This window comes from Sinohyriopsis cumingii, chromosome 11 (assembly GCF_028554795.1).
Source record: "Sinohyriopsis cumingii isolate HCF-2022 chromosome 11, ASM2855479v2, whole genome shotgun sequence".
NCBI lineage: Eukaryota > Metazoa > Mollusca > Bivalvia > Unionida > Unionidae > Sinohyriopsis > Sinohyriopsis cumingii.
In genome coordinates, this window is record NC_142971.1 from 27,572,189 (window position 1) to 27,598,910 (window position 26,722).

General features: G+C 38.9%; 1 protein-coding gene across 1 annotated transcript in view; it reads right to left on the reverse strand.

The window, feature by feature from the left end:
- The window catches only part of LOC149787817 (uncharacterized), a 114,413-nt gene that overhangs the window by 13,328 nt on the left and 74,363 nt on the right, over window positions 1-26,722 (reverse strand). The window contains exons 8-9 of the mRNA XM_089975673.1: window positions 12,391-12,515; window positions 3,393-3,453 (exon numbers count right to left, since the gene is read on the reverse strand). Coding sequence (XP_089831799.1) covers window positions 3,393-3,453; window positions 12,391-12,515 — 186 coding nt within the window. The remainder of the gene's footprint in view (window positions 1-3,392; window positions 3,454-12,390; window positions 12,516-26,722) is intronic.

Below are 26,722 nucleotides of genomic sequence, written 5' to 3' on the forward strand. Positions count from 1 at the left end.
ATGTTTAATGTTAAAAGCTGTGCATTTGTTCCTTTCAGTGTGAAATACATCTGATGATCCTCAATGAAGCAATTCAAACCAAAGAAGAACTACTCCATAACTGTTTCCTTCTGTTCACTGTTTAAATGCATAAAATTCAATTTCTGTCAGCAATTTTTGTTAATTGCACAAAGTTCTTCACTGAATGTTTGGGTGCATCAATTCAAAGTTGGGTGCGGGGGCCTCAAGTGGCCAAGTGGTCTAAATCGCTCTCCATTACGGATCACTGCCATCTCACCTCTGTCTGTGTGGGTTCGAGTCTCGGATTCAGCCAATGTGGGTATGTGAGAAATCTTGCCAGTAGCTTCTTGTGGGTCGGTGGTTCTTTCCGGGGTTTTCCAGGGTTCTTCCTCCACCATTAATACTGGTGCCATGTATAGGGGTTTTCACGGTTAGTATCTCCCCTTGAAAACACCAGAGGGCATATCGGTGCAACTCACTTCTGGAAAGTTCAATCAATTAAGATGGCAGATGTAGATCAATAAAATGTGACAGACCGCTCACATTATGCAAGCAGGATCGTTATCTCACTATCTTAAAAAGAAATTTAATCTTTTATTTTTTTTCTCACTAACTTGCGCTGCTCCCAGCTTTCAAATAAATATTATCTGCCCATTTCAGAACTTCATTATCTATCCATTACTACCTTATGCTCTAGTTTGTATTATTTGATTGTGCGAAAGTGTATCGTTGCATAAAAAGTTCTTGCAATTTATCTTGCTTGAAGAATAATGAAAATATGGTTTTTTTTGTACAGATTCAATCACTGCAGTTAATGAAGGTTGAACGACAACGAGAAAAAAATTCTAACTTCTTGAGGTATTTTTATTATTGATTTAGACTGTTGCTTTTCTATTAATGTTCATTATATTTTTCATGAAATGCACAAATGTCAACCACGCCTGAACAGACAGATGCAAGTACGAGTCTCCTTTTTGATTATTTTAAATTTATTTCCTTGGCTTTTCTATTAATGTTCATTATATTTGTCATGAAATAACTTGAGATTTTTCAAAATGCACAAATGTCAACCACGCTTGAACAGACAGGCGCATGTACAAGTCTCCTTGATGATTATTTTAATTTTATTTTCTTGAACGACTAGAAATTTTTAGAGTTATACAATTTGGAGAAATATCGATGTTAGACACACTATGCATGTATAGGACATCTGTGGCTCTCACCCATCTGTCTGTATGTCTGTCTTCTTTCATCTGGTGCATGGGTATGTATATCCTCGAATGAATGTGTGTTCACATACGTATATTATATAAACATACTTCTGGTTAAAAACAAGTATAACATGATACTAATTTAGAAAGAGTGACTGATAGATAAAGACAACAAATATGAATATTTGTGAGCATCCATTTATTATTGACTTGTAAACTATGTTCTTACAAGCAGTCTCTTTTTTAAATCATACTGTTTGCAATTTTACATCCGGTCACGTGGATTAATATCACTTTAAAAGGCGAACTAAAGTAATATGATGGAATCTGTGAAATAATTGGATCTTTAAAACTTACATATTTGATGAATTTTAAGAAGGCTGTTCTATATCAATTTGCTGGTGGCAATCAGAAATGTTGTCTAAAAACCCCAGCAAATTTGAGAGTTATTACGTGTCAGCACAAGCAAAGAAAAATCATGCTGAAAGTTACTGCATGCACCGTCCAATATTTGATGTTTCAAAAGTCAAAAAGAAAATGAAACAACAAAAAAATCGTCACTGGGCATGTTATTTAATCTGAATTTTGTACAATATTTACACCTAAATATGAATAAATATTCCATCTGAATTAATTATACTCATTTATTGTTATGATAGCAAATATAATTATTGCTTTGTGAAGTTCCTCTGAATACATTAAAATTCTGTGTTCCATTTTTAAAAAAAACTTTCTGCTATAAAATATTTAGCATTACAAATCAGCTGACGTATCGAATTCAAGTTATAATTTTCTTATCGAACTTGTGTTATAACTTTCTTAACATGTGTTATAAACGAACTATTAGCCTTGTGAAAATAACTGAGAAAGAAGGATATATCAACATATTAAAAATGCAAATTGTTGAGATTGTTTTCGTTAAAGTTATATAACCACAAATGTGCAATAAATGTTTGAAATCGGACAGCAGAGTGAAATATTCCTACAAATGTATCTGAAATTATGGATAATGAATTTATATTATCAGGTATGGACAGTGTATTTATTTTAATTATTTGATATCATTTAAGTATGGAAAGTAAATATTATTTAATTATCTGATATAATGTAAGTATGGACACTGAATCTAATTATCTGATTTAATGTCGATAATTATTCTCCTTGTATGAACAAAGGATGTTTGGCATATATAATTGATTCATTGGTTTAACCATAATGATCTGTAGTACAGCTAAGACCTTCCTTTGTTGACTATGTTTCGCTTAACAAGTGTAGAACAGTGAACTATCCAGAACTGAAAATTTTTTGTGGGCATGCGCATTGGAGCTAAGGAAGGTAATTTTAGGTGCTACGATCAGCAACTTTGTTGCAACCGTGAAACCCCCTATAGTCTATTGTGTGCTGAAAAATGGTACTAAACCCCATAATAACAACAACAACAATCAAAGTTGGGTGCACTGTGTAGACCAAGTGCACTTTTTGTTGCAAAGATTTTAGTTGTTGTTGTTGTTATTATAGGGTGCAACAAAAATTTTCAGCACAAGATAGGCTATACATGGTGGCCAGTATAAATGGTCAAGGAAGAACCCTATAAAATCCCCAGAAAGAACCACCAACATACGAGAAGTTACAGGCAAGCTTTCTCACATACCCACATTGGTCAACCCCGAGACTCGAACCCACAGACAGGGGTGAGATGGCTGTGATCCGTAATGGTGAGCGCTTTAAACCAATCAGCCACTCAGGGTCCCCCAAAGATCTTAGAATAAATAATACAAATATTGTGACCACATAACTTTAGCAAATTTTTAACAAATATTTATCACACAAAAGCTAATATGGATTATGTTTTCAAATATCAAAAACTCTGTTCCAATATGACACATTTACTAAATTCATTAAAATTTTGCCCTCAATTTACCACACTTACTAAATTCATTAAAATTTTGTCATGAATTGGCTACATTTACATTACAGTTTTGTACTAAATTTGTTAAAGTTCTGCTCTGAATTTGTGACATTTACTAAATCCATTAACATTAACTCGTACTAAGATACTAATATTTATAGTGAATTGATCTGCAATTTATATACAGATGCTGGCATAAGTCTCTAAAACTGAAATTTCTTAACAAATGCAATTCAAAAGAGTTTGTCCTCAAGACAGATGCACTTCATTACCTGAATACTTGACCTCTTCTAGTTCTTTACCGTGAACATCTGGTAACCGAAGAGCAATATCCTACAACAAAAAGAAAACAAGGGAAATAAAATTAAATCAAACATTGCTGCAAGCAAGTGTAACATATATTTTTTTAATTAATTTTTATTAAGTCATCTCATTTTAATAAATGCATTGTTTTCAGATATCTAAGTTGTATTATTAACTGTTCAAAAGCTTAAGAGACATACTAATGACTAATACTTTGGAATAATATACAGTAGTCACCCTCTTGAAAGGCCCCCTTGACCAGCGCCCATCCGCTTCTTACAGCCAGAATCCTTTGGCAGCGATGAGTTTGTATTCAAAAGTACCTCTCAAGAATGGCCACCCCTCTAATGCAACCAGCGGCCAGTATATTAATACAAAAATAGAAAATGTTCCCCTCATGAGCAGTTACTTTTGTTTTCCAATGTATCCAGAACCAATAATTAATTCATATCATGGCGTAAGGTAAATAATCAGATTATTTGTATCGTCAAACATGTCCCCCAACATCAAGTTTCCGTTACTGAAAGAAGTCTTGACTAAAGTACATGTAACACTAAGATTAATATTATATCACTGTCTATAAAAGACGACGTTTACAGGAAATGGGCTCAACAATGTTACGATAGAATTTTGGGCATCAAACATCTGTCGAGTTCTCTTTGATGTTTACAACTGGACGTAATTGTCAAAATCATAACAGGGTCAGCATAGGCTAAAAATAGATTTTGTGCATTAACACATACACACACATACACACACAGAAATTAACCTTGAACAAATCAGGGTACCAGACAAAGACAGAAAAATCATGTGACAACACATGTATTGCTTCCTTTATGAAGAAGGCATTTTGTCCAACAACAAAAGTTTCGTCTGCATAATTAAATCGCATACAGTTAGCAACATCCAAATAAATCATTACCAAACATTAAGATGTCATCACATAAACGGAGACAAATTATTTTAGAAGAAAGTCAGTTATTCTACTCAACAACATTGGGTGAGGTGGGGAGGGGGGGACTTGCCAAACAATTTTGTATTAAAAAGACTCTAATAAATGTTGTAACTGATAAGGAGATTATTCAGCAGCAGTGGGAAAATGGAGACTGGAAAGAGAATTAAGTATGTACTAAGATTTAAATGACGTTTTTGAATGGTTTTGCAATGTGCGTGACAACAATACCCGCTCACATATCACACTTATGCTAAGAATAAGAACTATTAATGTATATTCAGTTGAAATAAGTCTATTATTATAGCAAGAAGAACCTTTTAATAATTAATGTCACTTTTAAACAAAGATATTAAATGAAGATATTAAATGCTTTGAAGTATGCAGCTTTCTTACTACATACATTACCTATACTTCTCACAAAATACTTCTCACAAAAAATTTAGTCCCCCTCTGGAAAGGCCAACCGTCTTTTAAGTCCACTTTCTTGGTGCAGAAGGGGTGGCCATATAAGAAGGGGACCACTGTATAAAGGATAAATTTCAACATGCCAATAAAATGGAACAGAATAGAAACTTGGCAAATTTTGTCACCTCATCTATGATAAAACTGGAGTATAATAAACTTTTATACAGCTCACCTCTACTTGTGCTATTGAGCTGTAGTCACTGTAGACTTGATCATGCAGACAATACATTCAGACTAAAGTGATATCAGTTACTTTTCCAATTAAAATCTTTTATCCTTACATCAGAACTTTCAGTGAATAGTTTTTCCAGCAACACTTTGTAAAAATCAGAGATGAAGTTGGGTTACTTTTTTAAGTAGGCAAACAGCAGGACAAAAAAAGATATATTTTTATACAGAAAAATAGAAAGAAATTTATAGAAATTATTGAAAAAATAAAACATTTACTTGACCTACCTTCCTTAACTTGAACAAAAGCAAGGTCTTACTTACACATGTTCTCTTTTTAGTTCAGGCTACCTATCTCTTCTTAACACCCAACACCATATCACTGAGACCATATCTGAATTCACTTTGATATGGCCATTCTTAGCATGCAATCAATTTCAACATAAAAATTATCTGACAAAAACCAGTAGGGATAGTAAAGACTTTTTGGGGGGAAAACTGACAGAAGTCCCTCTCTTATAAGGCAACCTCTTCATCAGCAGGAAAGTGTCCTTATAAGAGGGATGGCCTTCCTAGAGGAGGATCACACAGATGTGAGAAATAACTACATATAAAGTATGAACTGCATAACTAATTTTTGAATAGTGAATATCTTCATATAAAAATAACAGGCATAATATGGAATCAGTATGGTAAAGCATATACCAATTTTATTTAAAATAAAAATGACCGTGTCAATAAAATCAGGGCACAGACATCTGGCTGTATCTATCATTGACCATTCCATATTTCCACAGCTGTATAAATTATAACTGACAACATTTTAATGACATCAAATTCTCAACAGTGATCAAAGATCATCCTACAGACAGTAGCTTTGCATGCCACGTTTCTTGTAAGCAGTGACCACAATGGAGTGGACATGTCTCAATATAATGCACATGGTTTACTGTTTATGTCCTCTGCACACATGCTCTAAACAGGTTCAACCAGAGATACAGACAGACAGGGCCTCAGAGGCACTGATTTATCTACATCATTATCTCTTTCAGGAGCAATTTGCTTACATTTTGACAGAAACACATGATCATCAGTTAATTATAAATAATTTTCAATTTTAAATAAATATAAAGCATGATACATAATGCCCAAATCAAAATTTTGACCATATTAACATAATGAAATTGCCTTGCAAAATGTGTTAATACTACATCATGCACAATAAGTCTATTTTTTGTCTTTGATACTACAATAATTGAACTTACAGATAAATTCATGTCTTTATTTATGTTGCTTTTTTTGCAATATACTGTTCTTCAAGATCATTTGCAAAAGTCAGTGTTATGAACTCCTTGCAGATGAGATAAACTTCGAACAAATTAATAACGAAATTACACGCACACACAAACACGTAAACTTGAGCATCAGATGAAACTGATGTGTTAAGTGTTTCTTTTTATGTTCATTTTCCTATCACATATTACTGACATAACAGAGAAAAATGAGATGAACCTGTTCTTTGTCCTATCGCATATTATATACATTATACAGATAAATGAGATGAACCTGTTCATTTTTCTATCACATATTATAGACATAATGCAGAAAAATGAGATGAACCTGTTCATTTTTATATCACATATTATAGACATAATGCAGAAAAATGAGATGAACCTGTTCATTTTTCTATCACATATTATAGACATAATGCAGAAAAATGAGATGAACCTGTTCATTTTTCTATCACATATTATAGACATAATGCAGAAAAATGAGATGAACCTGTTCATTTTCCTATCACATATTATATACATAATGCAGAAAATGAGATGAACATGTTCATTTTCCGATCACATTTAAATGACATAAGACAGAAAAATAAGATGAACCTGTTCATTTTCCTATCACATATTATAGACATAATGCAGAAAAATGAAACAAACCTGTTCATTTTCTTATCACATTTTAATGACATAAGACAGAAAAATAAGATGAACCTGTTAATTTTCCTATCACATATTATAGACATAATGCAGAAAAATGAGATGAACCTGTTCATTTTCCTATCACATATTATAGACATAATGCAGAAAATGAGATGAACCTGTTCATTTTCCTATCACATTTTAATGACATAAGACAGAAAAATAAGATGAACCTGTTAATTTTCCTATCACATATTATAGACATAATGCAGAAAATGAAATGAACCTGTTCATTTTCCTATCACATTTTAATGATATAAGACAGAAAAATGAGATGAACTCATTCATTGCCCTATCACATATTATATACATAATACAGATAAATGAGATGAACCTGTTCATTTTCCGATCATATATTACAGACATACAGTAAAACCTGACATTTTCATGTCCTGGGAAAGCAACTTTCAAATTTATGACCTTTTCCTGAACTCTTGACCCATGTAGGAACCCTGCAATGAACCACCCCCTCCATGGTGGAGTTGTTACTGGTGTGCCTGCTGAGGAGTGGTGGTGATTTGCTCAACTGCAGAGCATTATCACAGAGCAAAAGTGAAGGGTATTAAGTCACCCACTGTGAAGTGCAAATTTAAAAAAAAAAAACATGAGTTATACTGTACCTTCTTTGGTTTGACAGGTATAGTAGTAACATATATGCAGTCAAATATCAAATTTCACAATTGGAATATATACAGAACAAACAAATGAACTATAAACACAAACTTTCAACAATGTCTCTGAAGCATGAAATAAAGGTCACAGACTTTTTTTCTTCAAAGGGAATGTAAAACTTATCATGGCATCCAGTTGCCATGTTGCATGATTCTAGGCAGTACAGTATGCCTATATCATGCCAAGCTAAATGTAAAAATGAAGCCATGTGAGTGTGTATGTTCTCTTATTTAAATTTTAAGTATGTCCTCTATTTCTCAGTATGCATTTGACATTAGTTTTAAAGAATACTTTATTTTTAAGTTCAAAAATCGGTTTTATATGTTTATTATCAACACATTTTGTACATATTTCTGACCTACATGATTAAATATTTTAGCTAAATCTTCCATTACATAATATTTAAACTTTGTTTTCATTGAATTGTATATTTTCTTTAATCTATTTACCCATTTATTTATGACAACAGACAATTTAATCAAATGGTATTTCATAAGCACAGATATATCCACCATTACAGGTTCACTTATGGTTTCAAACTAGTTTTATAAAGAAAATAATGCAAACATGGCAGTTAAAATCTTCATTTAAAAAAAAAATTAAAATTTTTTCCTAGTAAAATATGTTTCTTCGAGAATATTTATCCAATCATAGTACCTTAGGAGATCTACTACATCACAAATCCAGCCCTCCCAGATAATACTTTTTAGTGAAAGGGATCTAAAAGTTGTCTGCTGACCTATGTGGCAGTCAAGCAGAATGATCTTCCCTTAGGTTTTTCCCTTTTGTAGTGCAACTTGAACTTCCAGATTATTTGGTATCATTGTAGAGCTACATCTGTCTACCTTTCTACCACCCACTTTAATGTATCATACATGACCTTGACACTACAGAGCTCGGCAGCAGGCTACTACCTCCTGCCACATAAACTCGTTGCCAGGGGTTAATGTGTTAAGAAGTAGAAAGAGGTGTAATATCCCTCGATGCAACGGCTCTATTCTATTAAGATACCACTTCAAAGTCTGTACTGGGCCTTGTATTACAAGTGGCCTTCAGCTGATTTGTCCAGATGAGAAAGAGCTTTCATGACAAAAATGGTTACCTGTGGAAGGTGGCTGGTTCTTGGCAATGAAAGAGGATGCTGTTATGAGTAAGACTGACCCAGCTTGTCGGAACTTCACGTAATTTAAGTCTGTTGATAGGGCATGTATTTCATTAATTTTGCCTGCAGTCACAAACACCACGAGGAAAAAGGTCTTGAATGAACGGTGCACCAGATATGCCCTTGAAATTGGTTCAAAAGGTGTCTTGTTCAGCCAGGTTAATACCCAAGATAGATTCCACTTAGGCATAAGGTTAATGTTTCGGCCTTGTATATTCAAAGTTGGCGAGTATGTTGGTTAAGTCTTTGTTATGCTTGATATCCCCTCTTCAATGATGATGAAAGGTGTCAGCAATTGTTGAGCATAACCTTTTATCATACTCTGTGCTAACTTTCTCTCTTTAAAGAGCCAGAGGAGGAAATGAACTATCTGTGGTATATATGTCTGGAGAGACAAGATATGTTAGTTTGCGTATGACCAAGGGAAAATTTGCCATTTGCCTTGTATGCTTCATAGCGATTCTCTCCACGAATGGTTGCAAGAATAGTTTAATTCTGAGGGCCTGTTCAATATGATACAAAACTTGCAGGATCAGTAGCTTTGAGCAGGAAGGTCCTGATGCAAGATTGATCAGGTAATGGATTCATGATTCTCCCATCTGAATAGTGCAATGAGGATGAGGCAACAGGTTGATTCTCTTGCTTTCTGTATGCCTTTGGAACCATGAAAAGTCTGGGATAAAACTCTGGAGAAATGTTGGAACGAACAATAGGACCCTATTGGTGCTTTATCCACTTTGGCTTGCAAGAACTGTGGGAATCACTAGGTGGAGCTTTGAAAGGACAGTTTTCAGAGGTTTGCATCCTATGTGTGCCCCTTGGATCCTTTTATTGATTTCCCATACTATCCCTGTACTGACACTGTGCTTGTGGGGGGAGGAAAACTGGTCTGCTTGGTGGATTGTTTGCAGTCTTGTTCAATCTGGTCATTTACAGGATGGTTAGGATAAAGGTTGTGCTTTTAGCTTGGCCTCATGGTGGTCCTTCAGGAATTGCAGGCAGAGAGCACCAAGACGTGTTCTTCCAATTGTAATCTGTAGCTGTGTATACAGTGCTGTTCAAAATGTATTCAGCAGCTCGGTTCATCTGTCTTTTAGAACATAATGTCAGTGAAGAGATAATCTTAAAATGTTCACTCAGAAAATAATAACATATAGTCTAATAAAGCAATGAAGCATACAGGTAAAATATAAACTTATGCACATAAACACCACTCAAGTGTAGCCTATAGAAACATACATGAGCAAGATGCGACTGAGAAACTGTGAATAAAAAGCTTGCCTTTACTTGTCCGACCAGAGCGGAAGAAATACAGAAATGTATAAAAGTGTCTACATTATACATAAAAACCATTACATAATTGTGAGCTGCAGCACTAGTATAGATACGTCAAAAGTAGGTGAGAAAATATCCATTATCAGGCAATTACCTGTTAGTAAAAAGGCCCTCAGACCACCTGTACAAGTAAAAACATTTAAGCTGGCACCCAAATGCTACAAATGCCTTGGAATAGAAACTCACCTGTATGTACCCATTTGTAATGGAGTTACACATATACCAAGAGTTTTTATATAAGCTAGAGGCTTGCACGTACAAAATAATTATAGCCTGAACTGAATGTGAAGTCACTTAGGCTCCCCATGCAAGTACCTAAATGTGTGATGACAACAAAGAGTTAGCAAATTGAAAAGGCAGAACTTTGATGGCACAGGAAGAGAAAAAGTTAGAAATATAGATGGAGTATACTTTCCTTAGTAGTAAAAATCTCCCCTCCAACTTGTAATGGTATATCTTCCCCACATAATCTGGCTTCTGCAAGGCCTCTCATGACAAGAGCATGCTTCTTGGCATGAGCAGAAGTAGTAACTTTGAGATTCTTAGAATTTGCTGCCAACTCTTATACCAAAGAGATCATTCTACTGACTGCCAAATAGGTCAGCAGACAACTTTTAGTTCCCTATAGCTAAAAGTAGTATCTGGGAGGACTGGATTTGCAAGGTAGTAGTAGTTCTCCTAAGGTATTATGATTGGGTAACATATTTAACAAAGAAAAAGCTCTTCACTGATTATACTTTAAACAAAATAAATTCCTATTTACATACTGATGTTTAAATTTTGAAACAGAAGTTGGCATATTTTCTCCATCAAATAGTACAGTTGGCCTAACATCAGGAAATCAAGCTTGAGAAAGGGTTAATAGTCAGTTAACTATTAAAACACACAGTTGTGAATGTGCAAGAGCTTGTTTCTCTGCGTAATTAATATCAACACGGCATAAATACAGTTTGCCTTGGGCAACAACACAACTGTTAGAACTTCCTGGATAGAGCAAGGGAGCATCTCAAGTAGGTAGAACACAAAACACGGGCCATAAGGACATTATACTGAAATGAAGTAGCACTCATCTAGCTGCACTCTCAACTTTCATGATCCAATATAGGATAATATGTCATGAGCTAAATACAAAATCTTGGCCTAAATCAGATAAATGTGAAATATAAGTCACAGTGAAGTTTTACAATATGGCTGTAGAACTAAGATAGAATATATATTTGTCTAAATTTAATGATTCTAGCATGAATAGTAAAACATCACAATGAACCAAAGTCAGTGAAATGTGAAATGTAGGTCAAACAAGCCTACTTTTTGAACTGTGGGTGTAGTACTCATTAAGATGCATCCTAGCAAGAACTTTTATAATTCCATGTCTGACAGTATATAGAATTTTAAAAATAATTTTGTCAAAAAAGCTAAATGAAAAAATTGCAAATAATCAAGTAAAATTTGAAATGTAGGAAACAATTACCTTCTTTTGTTGTAAGCGTGTGGTACTAAGAGAGAGGCATATAATCACCAAGTTTAATGATTCTGGCATGAACACCTAGTTTTATGAACTTTTGTTCAACAATATGTATACGGGTACCAAAAACCTATATGGGTTATGAGCTAACTGTAAAAAAACTGAACTTAAGCCAGTAAATGTGAATTGACCATGTCTTTTGTCCTGAGTGTTTGACTCTAATAAAGATGTATACCATCATCTTATTTGATGCTTTGCTATGAACTCAAAACAAAATTTAACCAAAATCACTGATGCATGAACAACCACTTTCCTCTATAGGTGAGCAAATACTGTCAAACCCATCTCAATGGTCACGTGTATTAAGCAATCACCTGTCTTAAACAGCCATTTTTCAGCATACTCTAAACCACTTAACTGTAGAATTAAACCACCTCTATTAACCAGACACCTGTCTTTTGAGACCATCGTTCTCACTTAACTGCTATACACAGGTTCAGTGTATGTCAACATATCAAATCAAATGTAAATTGGTAGAAATGTCAAATTTTCATGTTCTGAGGAAGAATATTGGTAAATCCTGTCATCACAGAGATTAAGGTCTATGTTGTTTGTAGGTGTTCTTGACTTATAAGCGAGTGTACACAGTATGTCTCACTATCTCCTAAAACAAATTCAAACAGAAATATGAGCAGTAATTTCTCTACGACTCTGACACCCCTCTAGCTGTTTGTATCGTGTTCATGACAAGGGTACCTACCCTTTGTGACTCAAACACAATACAGCTCTTCTTGCCCATGTCCATGTAAGCATCTGACAGCTTCAATAATCCTTCCTTCAACCGTATCAACTTCACTGCCTCATTCTCTCGTATCTTGTCAGCAACTGTAGAGATGTGAATTGGAAAAGAATTTTTAAATACTGGAAAAGAATTTTTAAATGTACTAGTTTCCTTGAACCGCAAAACTATGCAGTGGTAAAAACCTTTAAGAACAGACATAGAATGCATTTACCAAATGTTTCCATTTGGCTCCAAAATAAAAAAAAAAATAACCCCCAAAACAATCTTTAATACCATGACAGGTTCATTATGGAACTGTCATCAGAAGAAAAACCCATGGCAAATGGACATCATTGTTGAGTTTACATGCTACATTAAATTGTGTTTGCACTATATCAGGACTCAAAAAATTTGTCTGACTTGTATTCCATTCCACCACTTTTCTATCTCATATAGACAAAGGGCAATAACCCTTGTCCATTACCTCATCTTGCCACTGCCAGATGTTGCTAGTTTTTAGCCAAGTGATAACTAATGAGGATACTTGCATGGCAGGATGGTCGGGAGGGTTTTTAAGTAATGTGATTGGGTAAGTATTATCGAAAACATAATTTACTTAAAAATTTGCTTTCTCCTTCAAATATCTTCCCCAGTCACATTACGTTAGAATAGGTAATAGGAGGACAGAATGCTGAGCATTTGACTTCTACCTTGGGTATCTTCTACAGAATGATGGCTGGAATCATCACGCAAACAATAAACCATTCTCCTGAGTACATAAGCAATACAGCCTAGTCATCTGATATATGAACCCAACATATGGTTGAGTAGATAATTATTGAAAGCTTCTTTACCTACAAAATTTCACTCATGAATCCAAGTGACAAGTGAAGCTGTGTTGATTGTTCTAACTGGATCTTGCAGTCATCTGGGCAGCAGCCACCAGCCCTTCCAGATTCAAGGTTTTGCTTCTGCATGCCAACAGCTTCTATTATATATCGGACTGAACTTTACATTCAAACACAAGGCTCACAGTGAGGTCTTGAATCTCATGACTGTTACTCTTCATGAGGCACCTCTGATTTTGTGAGACCTCAGAGTACACCAAGCGTATAACTCATTTCATCCATGAGGCAAGTGTTTGAAGGGTGATATCCTGTTTACTGGCTTTCACAAGGAGAAGAGGCATTTGCATGTGCCATGACTTGTCCCTTTGCATTTCACGTTGTGCTTGAGTGTGCAAACAGGATCTTGCTTGGCTGCTGCTCTCGACCTGTCAATGGAAGAGAGCGAGTGAATGACTACTCTTTGGTTACCAAATGATGGCAACCTATTTTTAGCTACAAAGCCTGATTCTGTCAAGAGGACCACCAAACCATTCGATCAGAACTGAGGATGGTTCAGGTTGAAGGAAATGGCATGTTGTTGTTGTTGTTGTTGTAGGGTGTAACACCATTTTTCAGCACAAAATAAGCTATACATGGTGGCCAGTATAAATGGTGGAGGAAGAACCAGCGAAAACCCCAGAAAGAACCACTGACCCACAAGAAGCTACTGGCAAGCTTTCTTACATACCCACATTGGCCTGATCTGAGACTCAAACCATAACAGTGAGCACTTTAGACTAATCGTCCACTCAGGGCCTCCAAAAGGGCATGTAGCCTGCTTACTCTGCACACAGAAGCTTAAGCTATCAGGAAACATGTCATGTATGATAGCAGATTTAGTGAAGTATGGGCTAGAGGCTAAAATTTATTTGAATTCAGCCATGTTAAAACCGAGGACAAATTCCATTCTGTTAACAGTGAGAGATTTTGGTTAATTGAGATGAAAACTGGATAAAAGATCCAACAGATCTTTATCATGCCCACTATCACATCTACCATGATGATAGAATGTGTCCGATTATCATGGTGCTTGATTTTTGATAGTAATCTGGGCCAACTGTTTCTCCTTGAAGAACCAGAGAAAAAAGTCGGCCAGTTGAGGGATTGAGGCAATCAGAGGGACAATTTATTGGTATGGCACCAATTCCTGAAAACACAAATCTTTCCTTGTAAGCCTTCAGAGTGGAGGGCCTACTTGCTCTCAAATTTCTCCCCACAACTGAAGGTTTAAATTGTTTGTCTCTCAAGGCTGCCCTGGTAAAAGTCAAGTGTGTAGAAGAAGAATGGTCCGGGTAGAGATGGGACGCCCATGACTATGGCTGCTTGAGAAGATTCAGGTTAGCTGGAATCTTCCTGGGCATATTTATCACTAGATCAAGTAGATCCATGAAATGTGGCTATCAGAATCATCTTGCATTTCAGACCCCATAACTTCTGGATTAATTTTGGTATCAGGAAAGTGAGAAGGCAGACAAATGCCCACCAACTCTTCCCTACTGACTGATAGAGCCTCTATGGCCCACGCTTCTGGGTCTATGACTGGATAGATGAAAGTGGGTAACTTGTGATTCCACCTTGTCTCAAATAGGTTGATCATCTGATGCCCCCCAAAGTATGAGATCTCTGCAAAGAATGACTGCGGGAGAAACCATTCCATATGAATCACTTGATCTTCTCTGGATAAAGTTTCAGCCAAGACATTGAGTCTGCCATGAATTGTACCTGATTTTTATATTAATATGGAGATTGTCTCACGAAAGTAGAAACAACCAGATTAGAACACACAGGTCAGGTGATATGGTGCCCCCCCCCCCTTTGAGATAGATCACCACCATAGAGTTGCAGGACATAATGAGGACTGTTTTGCCTGAGAATAAATCTTTCCAGAAGTGAAAGGCATTGATGAAAGCCTTCATTTCCAGACGGTTGATGTCTAGAGGCCACTCCCCTGGCTCCCACATGCCACTGATGATAATGAAATCCAGCAACAGCTGGGCACTCCAACCATATGTACTGGCATGGATACATACTGATATTTCTGCTTGGGGCTTCTCCAGCAGGATCCCCATGGTCAGCTAACCTGGGTTGCACCACTGACACAGGGTGTGATCATGACTGCTTGTTTGAGGTGAGATGAAAAGGGGTGCCACTCCGCTACCAAGGTCATTTGTAAGGGGCATATAAAAATATGGCCAAGTGGGATCAAGTCTGCTGCCAAAATGAATAATCCAATGAGTTGCAAAAAAACTCTCTCACTGAGATCTAAGTCTTGTTGGAAACTGACTCAACGAGTTCAACAATTCTGATTATGCAAATGTGAGGAAGCTGCACTAGATTCAGGTTGGTGAAAAACTCCATACCCTGATGGACAGAGGTTGGACTTTGCCCATTTCACTAGAAAGTCTAGATGATCTAAGAGAGATCATTCCTGCCTTGAAGTAGGATAGAACGTGTTTTTGGAGGATGTCATCCAGGTATGATGCAATCATTGTAGATGACTTCAATCAGAACAGGGTGACGATGCAATCCATATCCTTGGTAAAAGCCAAAGGGATGATGTTGAGTCCATAGGGAAGGATTATGAACTGATAAACCATCTTGCAGCAAGCAAAACGGAGTAATTTCCAGACATGAGATGGATAGGGACATGAAAATATGCGTCTGTCAGATCAAGACTGATGACATACTCATCCCATCAGATGGAAAGATGGATTGATCTCACCATCTCCTTCTTGAAATTTGGCAATGCAATGAACTGGTTGAGGTGACTGAAGTTGGTGATAGGCCTCAACTTGCTGTTCACACTCTGAATAAGAAACAGCTTTGAATAAAACCCCAGAGCTTGTGGTATTTGCACAATCCCCAATGCTTGTTTCTCGATGAGGGAAAGGGAAGCGGGTAGAATAAATGAAACTTGAAGTCCCTCCAAAATAACCTGATGTGTTTCTAATAGATAATGGAATTTAGTATTTTAATACTAAACATGTTAAAAAAAACACTAATTATTGCTATCTTCATATAATGTGCATTGTTATACTCTCCTTAAGAGGGCCTCAAGGGAGAATAGTCCTTGACTAATAAGTCACCCTCTTCCTTGGCATCCATCCGTCTACGGGCGACGATGGCGTAGCTCCAAAGTAAGCTTTTGTCTATCCTTCTTTCTAGCTCTCCTTTCAGCTTGTTTTATTCTTCTCTCTTCCTCTGCATTTTGAACTCCCTGCCTGACAGCTAGGCGCCAGCTGGAACAGTTGTTTGCACAGCTCTCCCAGTCGTTGACATTGATGTTTGCCGTCTTCATATCCTTCTTGCAAACATCTTTGTAGCGCAGATGTGGTCGTCCAGTTGGTCGTGTACCTTCTGCTAACTCCGCATATAACAGGTCCTTGGGAATGCGACCTGGGTCCATTCTTTTGACATGGCCAAGCCAGCAAAGGCGCCTCTCGCTGAGAATGGAGAACATGCTGTTCATGTTGGCGCATTCTAGAACCTCTGTGTTGGTTACTTTGTCCTGCCACTGGATGTGCAGAATGTGCCGCAGACATCTCAGGTGGAAGCTGTTGAGTTTCCTCTCGTGTCTTGCATAGGTGGTCCATGTTTCGCTGCTGTAGAGAAGTGAGCTGAGTACGCAGGCTTGGTAGACACGCAGTTTGGTCTTCTCTGTGAGGTTGGGGTTGTTCCAGACTCTCTGGTTAAGTCTGGCCATCACTGCTGCTGCCTTGGCAATCCTGCCGTTCACCTCAGAATCAATGGAGAGTGAGCTGGAGATGTTAGACCCAAGGTATGTGAAGTTCTCGACAACTTCCAAGTTGTACCCATCAATGGTGACAGAGGGAAGGGAATCTGCATCCTGCGCCATGACATTCATTTTCTTCAAACTGATGGTCAGTCCAAATTCCTTACAAGCATGGGAGAGGCGGCATACCAGCTGCTGAAGTCCATCTTCCGTGTGTGATGTCAAGGCTGCATCATCGGCGAAGAGCAATTCACGGATGAGTACCTCTGTGACTTTAGTCTTAGCACGGAGACAGGCGATGTTGAACAGCTTGCTGTCAGCCCTGGCATGGATGTACACCCCCTCGCTGCAGTCCTTGAATGTGTACTGGAGAAGCATGGAGAAGATGGCAAAGAGCATTGGCGCAAGGACACAGCTTTGTTTGACTCCGCTGATGACTGGGAATGCTTCAGATGTTGCGCCACTGAAGCACACTGTGCTGTGCATGTTCTCGTGGAACGACATGATGACAGCAAGCAGACGTGAGGGGCAGCTGATCTTCTGCAGGAGTCTGAAGAGTCCACTGCGACTAACCAGGTCAAACACCTTCGTCAGGTCTATGAAGGCAATGTAGAGGGGCATCTGCTGCTCGCGACACTTCTCCTGCAGCTGACGTAGTGAGAAGATCATGTCTACAGTTGACCTGCCGGCTCGAAATCCACACTGGGACTCTGGGTAGACGCGGGAGGATAGGATTTGCAAGCGCGCCAAGGCAACACAGGCGAAAGCCTTTCCAATGATGCTGAGGAGGGAGATGCCCCGATAGTTGTTGCAGTTGCTACAGTCTCCTTTGTTTTTGTACAAAGTGACAATACTGGCGTCACGCATGTCCTGTGGGATGTATCCCTGTTCCCAGCAAAGGCAGAGGAGTGTGTGTAGGGGCTGGAACAGTGCTGGTTTTCCGCTTTTGAGGACTTCAGGCGGAATGCCGTCACTTCCAGGAGCCTTCCCACAGGCAAGGCAATCGATGGCTTTTCCGAGCTCTTCCAGGGTGGGCTGTGTGTCTAGCTCCTCCATGACAGGCAGGTCTGGAATGGCGTCCAGGGCAGTTCCAGTGACATTGTTTTGGGTTGCATATAGCTCGAGATAGTGCTCAACCCATCGCTGCAGTTGTTTCCCCTGGTCTGTGATGACTTCGCCAATCTTGGACTTGAGGGGGGCAGTCTTGTAGCTGGGGGGGGGGGCCTGTCACCGTTTTGATACCCTCATACATTCCTCTTGTATCCCCGGTGTCAGCAGCTGTCTGTATACTGTTGCAAAGGTTCAGCCAGTAGGTGTTGGCACAGCGGCGGGCAGTCTTCTGGGCGTTGTTCCTTGCAATCCTGAGGGCTTGTAGTGTTCTGGGGCTAGGTGCAGCCTTGTATGCCAGGAGGGCTTTCCTCTTTGCCTCAGTCACGGGCTCCATCTCCTCCCAGTTTGCCTCATACCAGTTGACATTCTTTCACTCCCTCTTCCCGTAAGTTGTGATGGCTGAATTGTACACAGAGTCATGGATATGGGACCATCAGGTGTCACTTTGGTGAGGGCTTCCTTCAGTTTGCTGATGAACTGCTGTGTTTTCTCTGGGTTGCTTGCACAGCAGGTGTTGATGCGTGGGTGACCCTTCATGGCGTGGTGCAGCTTCTTGGGTAATATTCGCACCTTGCTGGCCACGAGGGAATGGTCCGTGTCACAATCGGCACTGTGGTAGCTGTGGGTGAGGAGGACACTGGCCAGTTCTGCACGCCTGGTGATGACGAGGTCTAGCTGGTGCCAGTGGCGTGAACGTGGGTGTCTCCACGACACCTGGTGGATCTCCTTGCATTTGAAGAAAGTGTTGGTCACACACAGGCTGTGGGAGCAGCACATCTCCAGCAGTCGCTGACCATTCTCACTGATCTTGCCCCTTCCATAAAAGCCGAGACAGGTGGACCAGGCCTCATGGTCAGCTCCCACTCTAGCATTGAAGTCTCCTAGTAAGTAAAGGCTTTCATTGTTGGGGATACTGGATATTGCCTGATCCAGAGCCTCATAAAACTTGTCTTTCTCCTCGTAGGTGGAGCAGAGGGTTGGGGCGTACACGCTTAAGATATTGACCGGGCCTAAAGATGTTGACAGCCGGAGGGCAAGGATTCTCTCAGTACCTGATGATGGAGGTTCAGTGAAGGCGATTAGAGTGTTCTTCACGGCAAAGCCTACACCATGCTGCCTAGGTTCATCCGAGGGCTTCCCCTGCCAAAAGAACGTGTAATTGGCTTCCCTGATGGTGCCGCTGTCAACCAGTCGGGTCTCCTGGAGGCAGGCAATGTCAATGTTCAGTCAGGAGAGTTCTCTGTCAATGACAGCAGTCTTCCATGCATCGTCGATCTGCTGTAGGTCAGCGGTCAATCCAGGACACATGGTCCTGATGTTCCAGGTTGCAAAACGAAGAGTTGAAGTCTTATTTCTTCTTTTAGTCTTTCCTGGTGTGGAGTTTTGTGGCCCACTTGTCGAGATGGTTCTCTAAGCTCCACGCACCCAGTGAAGCAGGCAGGCCATGGCGGGCAGCACCTTACTGACTGGGGGCTGCCCAGCTTGTGGCGGGCGGTAGCTGTCCAGTGAGACCTGGTGATCTCTCCCACCATCAGAAGTAACCCCTGGCACCAAGCTCTATGCCAATCGAGGTTTGACTTAGAACCGGTAAACTGCTACTTCTCGTGTTGTGCCGACGCTGTTCAACGCTGGAGTGTCCTCTCCAGTGGAGCTATGAAGCCTTGGCAGGGTGGTATGAAGAATCAGCTGTTGTCCATGCAGCAGATCCCCCCTCTCCATGCAGCTGGTGTGCCCAAGGGAACAACGAATGCCGATACAGCTTGGCACCAACGGCGTCGCAGGAGTTGCCGGAATGACATTGAAGTCAATGTCAGACCGCCTTAGGGACTCCATCTCCGGATTTTCTGTCGGGGTTTACTCCCTTAGCCTTTCCCATGAGTGGGTATAGCCACAAGGCAGCAGAGTTTTGGAATCGGAGTTTTCCTTCTCCTAGATGAGCTACCATCCAAGGTTTACGAGTCCCATCTACCTGAAGCAACTGGTTTTAAGGCGCCAGTGGGCCGCCTTCACCGCTTCTCATGTTAGTAGAAAACATGGTCTGCCAGGCTTCAAATCTAAGCCACTCGCGAAGGCCAGGAGCTGGATTTTAGTTGACAGAGGTAGTCAGAGACGCAAGCCGTATGGGGCATTTTTTGGAAGATTGGGGCGCTTGTCTCCCACTCCCACCCCGGGCAATTTCAACTTTAGACCACAGTCACCCTCTATAAATAAAGCATTATTATTATTATTATTATTATTATTACTATATTATTATCACCCAAGGGAATAGGGAGATCCAGTGAGCCCAAAATTGCAGAAGTGGGCTGCCCAACAGTAAGCTGACTGCAGGTGATGGGAAGGGTGGGTCAATGTTTACAGTTAGGAGGCTTGAAGGTGAAGAAATTTGGTTCCTTACCCCCTCTATACAATTACTTCCTAGGTTGGATAGACTGTTGTCTCCTGGCATTGGGTTGGGATCAATATTGGTGCACAAATGAAAATATCTATTGTCCCAAGGCCACTTAACGTCCCTTTGCAATGGTGGGGGCTGAGTGTTTCCGAATGAGGACATAGTTACAATGTTCTGAACCAGCTTGGATGTGGCATGGAACATATTTTTGTCACTTTATAATACAATGGAGTGGACATGTGAACAGCTGCTAAATTCTTATCGAGGGCCAGAAAATCGGTACTGACTGTGGTACCACAAAGTCCATAAAGGTGACAAACTCACTCAAATTTGGCTGAAATTGTACATTTATTGTAGACAACCTGCAGCAAAATGATTATTCCATGCAATAAATCCTAAAGAAACATCGGATGGTCCAATATGAAGACAAGAATGGCTTGGATTGTTGGAGGTAAACTGTATGATGTTATCAGTACAGCAGCAAAGCTAAAATCTAGCGATACATGGTGGCAGCAAGGGAAGGTACTGGTCAAGAGTTATAGCCATTTGTCTATATGAGATAGAAAAAAATGTTTTTTTGCCTTTTAGTAGGGCTGGATTCGAGAGGTAGCAGACTAATATTCCTAACATAATATGATTGGGGAATGTATTAATGTATTTGATGAATAAAGCAAATTTTTAAGTATATTGTGTTTCTCCAAGAACACTTACCCTGTTACATTATGTAAGGAATATTATCCTGCTACCTCGCAAATCCAGCCCTAACATAAGACAAAAATGGTCTTTCCTGTCTATTTCCAAAATACAAAGGTCAATAACTCTTGCCCGATACCTCCCCTTGATATAGGCCGGTAGCGCTAGTTTTTAGCTGAGCAAGATACTAACAAGGATGCTTGCATAGCGGGGTTGTTGGGAGGGTTTTTAAGTAATGTGATTGGGTAAGTATTTTCGAAGAAACATAACTGACTTAAAAATTTGCTTTATCCTTTCATTACATTAGGAGAATAATAGGAGAAGGCGATGCTAAGCATCTGGCCTATACCTCGGGTAAGCTTCTAGGGAAGAATAGCTAGATTCCCCATGTGAATGATAACCCATTCTCCTAATTACATAAGCAACACAGCCTGCCAGGGTCACTTGACCTGTGACCCTTATCTGCGGTTAAGAAGAAGAATGAAATCTTCTTACCTATAAAATTTCAGAGCTACAGGCTGTGTTGATTTAGATTGGTCTGCTGTCTGTGATACTGCCACAAGACCTACCAGAACCAAGGTTTGTCTCTGTGACACTAAATCTCTAAGATGAAGGCTCAAAAAGGTTGACTCTGCATGCCAGCCAACAGCTTCTACTATATCTCAGATCAAAGCGTTGTGTTTGAACATGAAACTCACAGAGAGGGCTCAAAGCTTCTGAGCAGTAATCTTCATGAGGCGACTGACCTGGTGAGATGTTAGAGTATGCCAAACTTACAACCCACTTCAGCCACAAAGCAAGGAATTGAGGGGTGATATGTTGCATTCCGGCTCACACTGGAACCAGCATTTTAGCATGCCACAATTTGCTCTATGCATTTCAAGACTCCAGCTCACACTGGAACCAGCATTTGAGCATGCCACAATTTGCTCTATGCATTTCAAGACTCCAACTGTTCACACTGACATCAGTAATACCATTATTTCAGCTTGGGACTTCTCAAGCAGGATTCCCACGGTCAGCCAACCTGACCTAATCTTGGGTGTGATCATAACATTTTGATTGAGGGGACTTGTAAAGTGGTACCACTGAGCTCGCAATGTCTGTATAAAAACAATGGCCAAGCAGGAACAAGTCTGCTGCCACATTTAATAAACTGAGGAACTGCAAAAAATCTTTCTCACTGAAATCAAAAACTTGCTGAAAACGGACTAATCACATTTGATGATTCAGACTGCATGAACACAAGGTAGTCACACCAGATTCCATTTGATTAATAATTCCATATCCAGACACAAATTCTGGGATGGAAGGAAGTCTGACTTTTCCCAGTCCATAATAAAGACTAAATGATCTAAAAGAAAGAGATCGTTCCTAGCATTGAGGCACAATAGAACTTACCATATGTTTCTGGAGAATGTCGCCTAGGTATGCTGCCATCATTGTAGGTGACGTCGATCAAAACTGGGAGATGACATCATCTGTAATCTCAGTAAAGGCCCAAGGGCTCATGTTCAGGCGAAAAAGAGAACTTTGAACTGATAAACTGTGTTGCAGTAAGCAAAACTGAGAAAATTCTTTGCGACATGGGGCAGATAGGGATGTGAAATAAGCAACAGTCAGACTGAGACTGAAGCATTACTCGTCTGATCAAACGAAGAGGTGGACTGAACTTGCCACCTCTATCTTGAATTTTGGAGGCACAATGAATTGGTTGAGGCAACTAAAGTCAATGATGGGTCTCAACTTGCTGTTTGCCTTCGGAAAAAGAAATGATCTTGAATAAAACCCCAGGAACTGTGGTCTTTGCACAAGCTCCATTGCCTGGTTTCTTTATTTTTTTAACGAGTGACCATATCTCCTGTTGTATCATCTTTCTCCCGATCTGACAGTGCATCCATGAAGAGGGGGAGGAGAGGAAATGGGGTTGTTGATGAACGAAAAATAAAACCCCTTCGAATGAGCTGGATCACCTCCTTCCCCATTATGAGGGATAAGGGAGATCCTGTGAGCTAAAATATTGGTTCCTTAATGGCCTCTGTGTGATGGTTTCTTAGGGATCAATATTGTTGCACATGTGACTGAGAAGATCCCCTGTCCTGCAGCCACTCAATGTTCCTTCACACTGGCTGGGGCTGAATGGTTTCAAATGCTTGTGTGGGTTAATGGCAAGGAGGAGGGACAGTTCCTAAGCTGCCTACCTCTGGGCTTCCACTATTCCTCCTCCAAAGCAATGGTGACCTTAATAGGGTCATCCAGAACAGGAGGGTATGACATGGTTTGAGTGATGTGGATCGCAGACATGCAACATGTCGTATCAGGAGTAAATTGTCCGACCTGTCAGAGTATTGGCAATGGTATGGTAAGCAGCCCTGGTCAATGACCCTAGCAATCATGGCCATCGCTATTGCTGATGTCTCCATCAAATCTGAAAGGTGCCAAAGAGGCTAAATCCATGTTGGATGGACCAAAATAGAGGGCATCATGGTCGATCTCCCTTGCAGTGGTATCACAAAATTAAATGTAGAAAGGGCAGAATATTGAGCCTAATTAAAATACAGGCAATTGAAAAAAGTAGAATGCAATTTTCATTTTTTATCAATCAATTTAGCCTTGTGAATCATGGTAAAAAACCAAATATCCAGTCAGGGTTAAGATAAACTGACTAAAAAAGGATGAAAAAAATGAAATTAAGAAGCAAAGATATTTATTTTGAATACATCTGTCTGCATCAGCAGACTATGGCATTGATGGACTATAAACCCTAATACAGCATATTAAACCAGTAAGAAATCTGGCATAATAGTCAGTAAACTACTGATTCAAGAAAGAAGTTTATGGCTGTAAAAAATCCTATTTTGGAACAGATGTATCCAGAAGATCATATCTGTGAGCTCTGGAAAATTCTAAATAACAGCCACAAAGATCAGTTTCCCAACATCTTCAAGCTGACAAAAACTAGCTATGCATATACCCTTTCAGAAGGAAGCACAGAAAAATACCCATACACAGATAAGGAACAGAGTATGCTCAGAAATAATTAACAGATTAATACTTACACAACCAGAGGTGACATCTTTTAATGATTTTGATTTAAGTAGAGCTCTACAAAAGTGGAAAATCGAAGTGTTAGGTAAATATTGAAACTTTACTCTTTCCTCCTCCCCTCCATCTTTTCTACTCTCCCCTTTTTTCGGTGACAAAAGGTGAAGTCCCACTTAAGATAAAATCCTGGCAGCAGCTCTCCTCAACTGTACCCAGGTAAAATTTGGAATCTCTGTTTATGCAGAGATATTTAACCAGTGAATGAAAGTGCTGATGAAATAAATAAAATTAACATAGAATCAGCAAGGCGACAGATTTCAAACAGCTGAAGTTCATCACCTTCCGTAAAATATTTTTTAACAAAATATACAATAGGACTGGGTGTTGTCAATAGTTTTCCTTCTTCACTAATAAATACAAGTATCTGTGGCCACAACAGTCTTTTGCATATGAAGGAAGTACAATGTGATAGATTTTGTTGGTGTTCTTCCTAATTCCCATGCCTGGATTTGTTCTAGATGAGATTTTCTTCACAAGAGGAACTTGCTTTATTTCTTATGTTTTGAAGATTACATTGTAATGTCTCCCAAGTTTAAGTGAGACATGAAACTGATTATGAGATATGTTCAGCAGTTGGATATTTTGTGAGATTTAGATTCGGACATAGAAGTTTATGAGATTGAATTGTCCAAAGATGAGGATGCTGACAGCGATGATGACAGAGTTCTTGTGGATAAACACGGCACATAATTTTGTAAATACTGTATAATTAGGTTCTGAAAGACTTGAACAAATAGGGAAAAAAATACATCACTGTGTAGACAAATTCATTTAGAATAAATGGTGAAAATTTTCGTGGATTTTAATTGGATATAAGAAGAGAAATTAAGGTAAGAGTGAATGCATGTGCACGATGTTTTCAAAATTTTCCAAACAGGTAAAAGCTCTGGGGCACAAGCAGCTAGACAGAGCTTTGTGCTTCTGAGGCATAGCAGCAGAGATACATGTACTGATAACAGTGCTGGGGCTAAATGAGTTAATGATAACTCCATAATACAATAATGAAGTTTCAGAAATAATGTTTTGAAAATTATGGTAATACCATAAGAACTGAGTTGTAGTTTGATCTAAGTGACCTCATACCCAGTTTACAAAACTATGGTAATCGTGCTAATATTATGGAGTAAAAGGCATCAAAGTACTGGTATAATTACTGCTCAAATTCCCTCTTAAGCCAAGCCAGTTTCTGGGTTTTAATATTTAAGCAGCCTGTTTTGCTGTTGGAAAACAAAAGACAAATCTGCCAATTACAAACAAAGGAGACGCCTAAACATATAGCTTTCCACTGCATGAAAAATTATGATTTTGTTCAGCCAAAACACAAAAGTAAAATAGATTGATGATGATCTTAGTTGACCTATTCAGAATTTTAGCCTTTATTAATGCCATTCTTTCATGAACATGTAATAGCTATGCTGGTTATGTGCCTTGCACATTTGAACACGTGTAATTTTTTATAAAGATTACCTCAATTTGTAGCATTGTTTATAACGTTGAAAAAGAGTAACTCACGAGCATGTAGATTAACATAAATGAAACAGCTATTACCAACTAGCTCAAGTGTTATCTGGAAGAATGCGATTTGGTCAAAACAATGAATAAAGCAAAATCTGCATCTAAAATGTTTGAGGGGAAATAAACAAGGATTAAAGTGATGCAAAGCATGATTTGCACTGTATAAGTACTGTACATTATAGTACAGCCTGGTCTCCCAGGTAAACTCAAACTGACCAATGAATTATGACATCATTGTTTACCTTTATTTAATTTTGTTGGAAAAATCAGAAAATAAACACATGGAAAATAATAACAAAAGCAATCATAGTTGTTTATAACAGTTTAGTAAGTGTTGGGACACCGAGAATGTATTTTCTTTTTACATTCATATACATGTTAGGAGAAGGAAAAATTATATTTTGATGTCCAAAGATTCACAGCCATTATGGAAGTCAACAAAAAAAAATCTTAAAACCTGTCAATTTTTTTAGACCCTGGCCCATGGATATGCTGACTCCACCCCACCCACTTCTTCCAGACCTTTATTTTCCCTAAATTATTCAGCTTATACACAAATATATGCAGTAGCTAATATGGTAGCCCAGACTCCTCTGACCACATGGCTGGTTAAATTTGAACACAAAACTGGCTTGGATTATCAAAGGATAAACTGTATGAAGTGATCAGTACAGTAGTGAAGCTAAAGAGCGCTGACACCTGGTGTCAAGGGGAGGTAATGGACAAGAGTTATTGCCCTTTGTCTATGAAAATAGACAGCAAAAGACCATTTTTATCTTTTAATAGGGCTGGATTTGTGAGGTAGCAGGTTAATATTCCTAAATATAATGTGATCTGAGAAAATATTTGAAGGATAAACAAACTTTCTTAGCTGACATT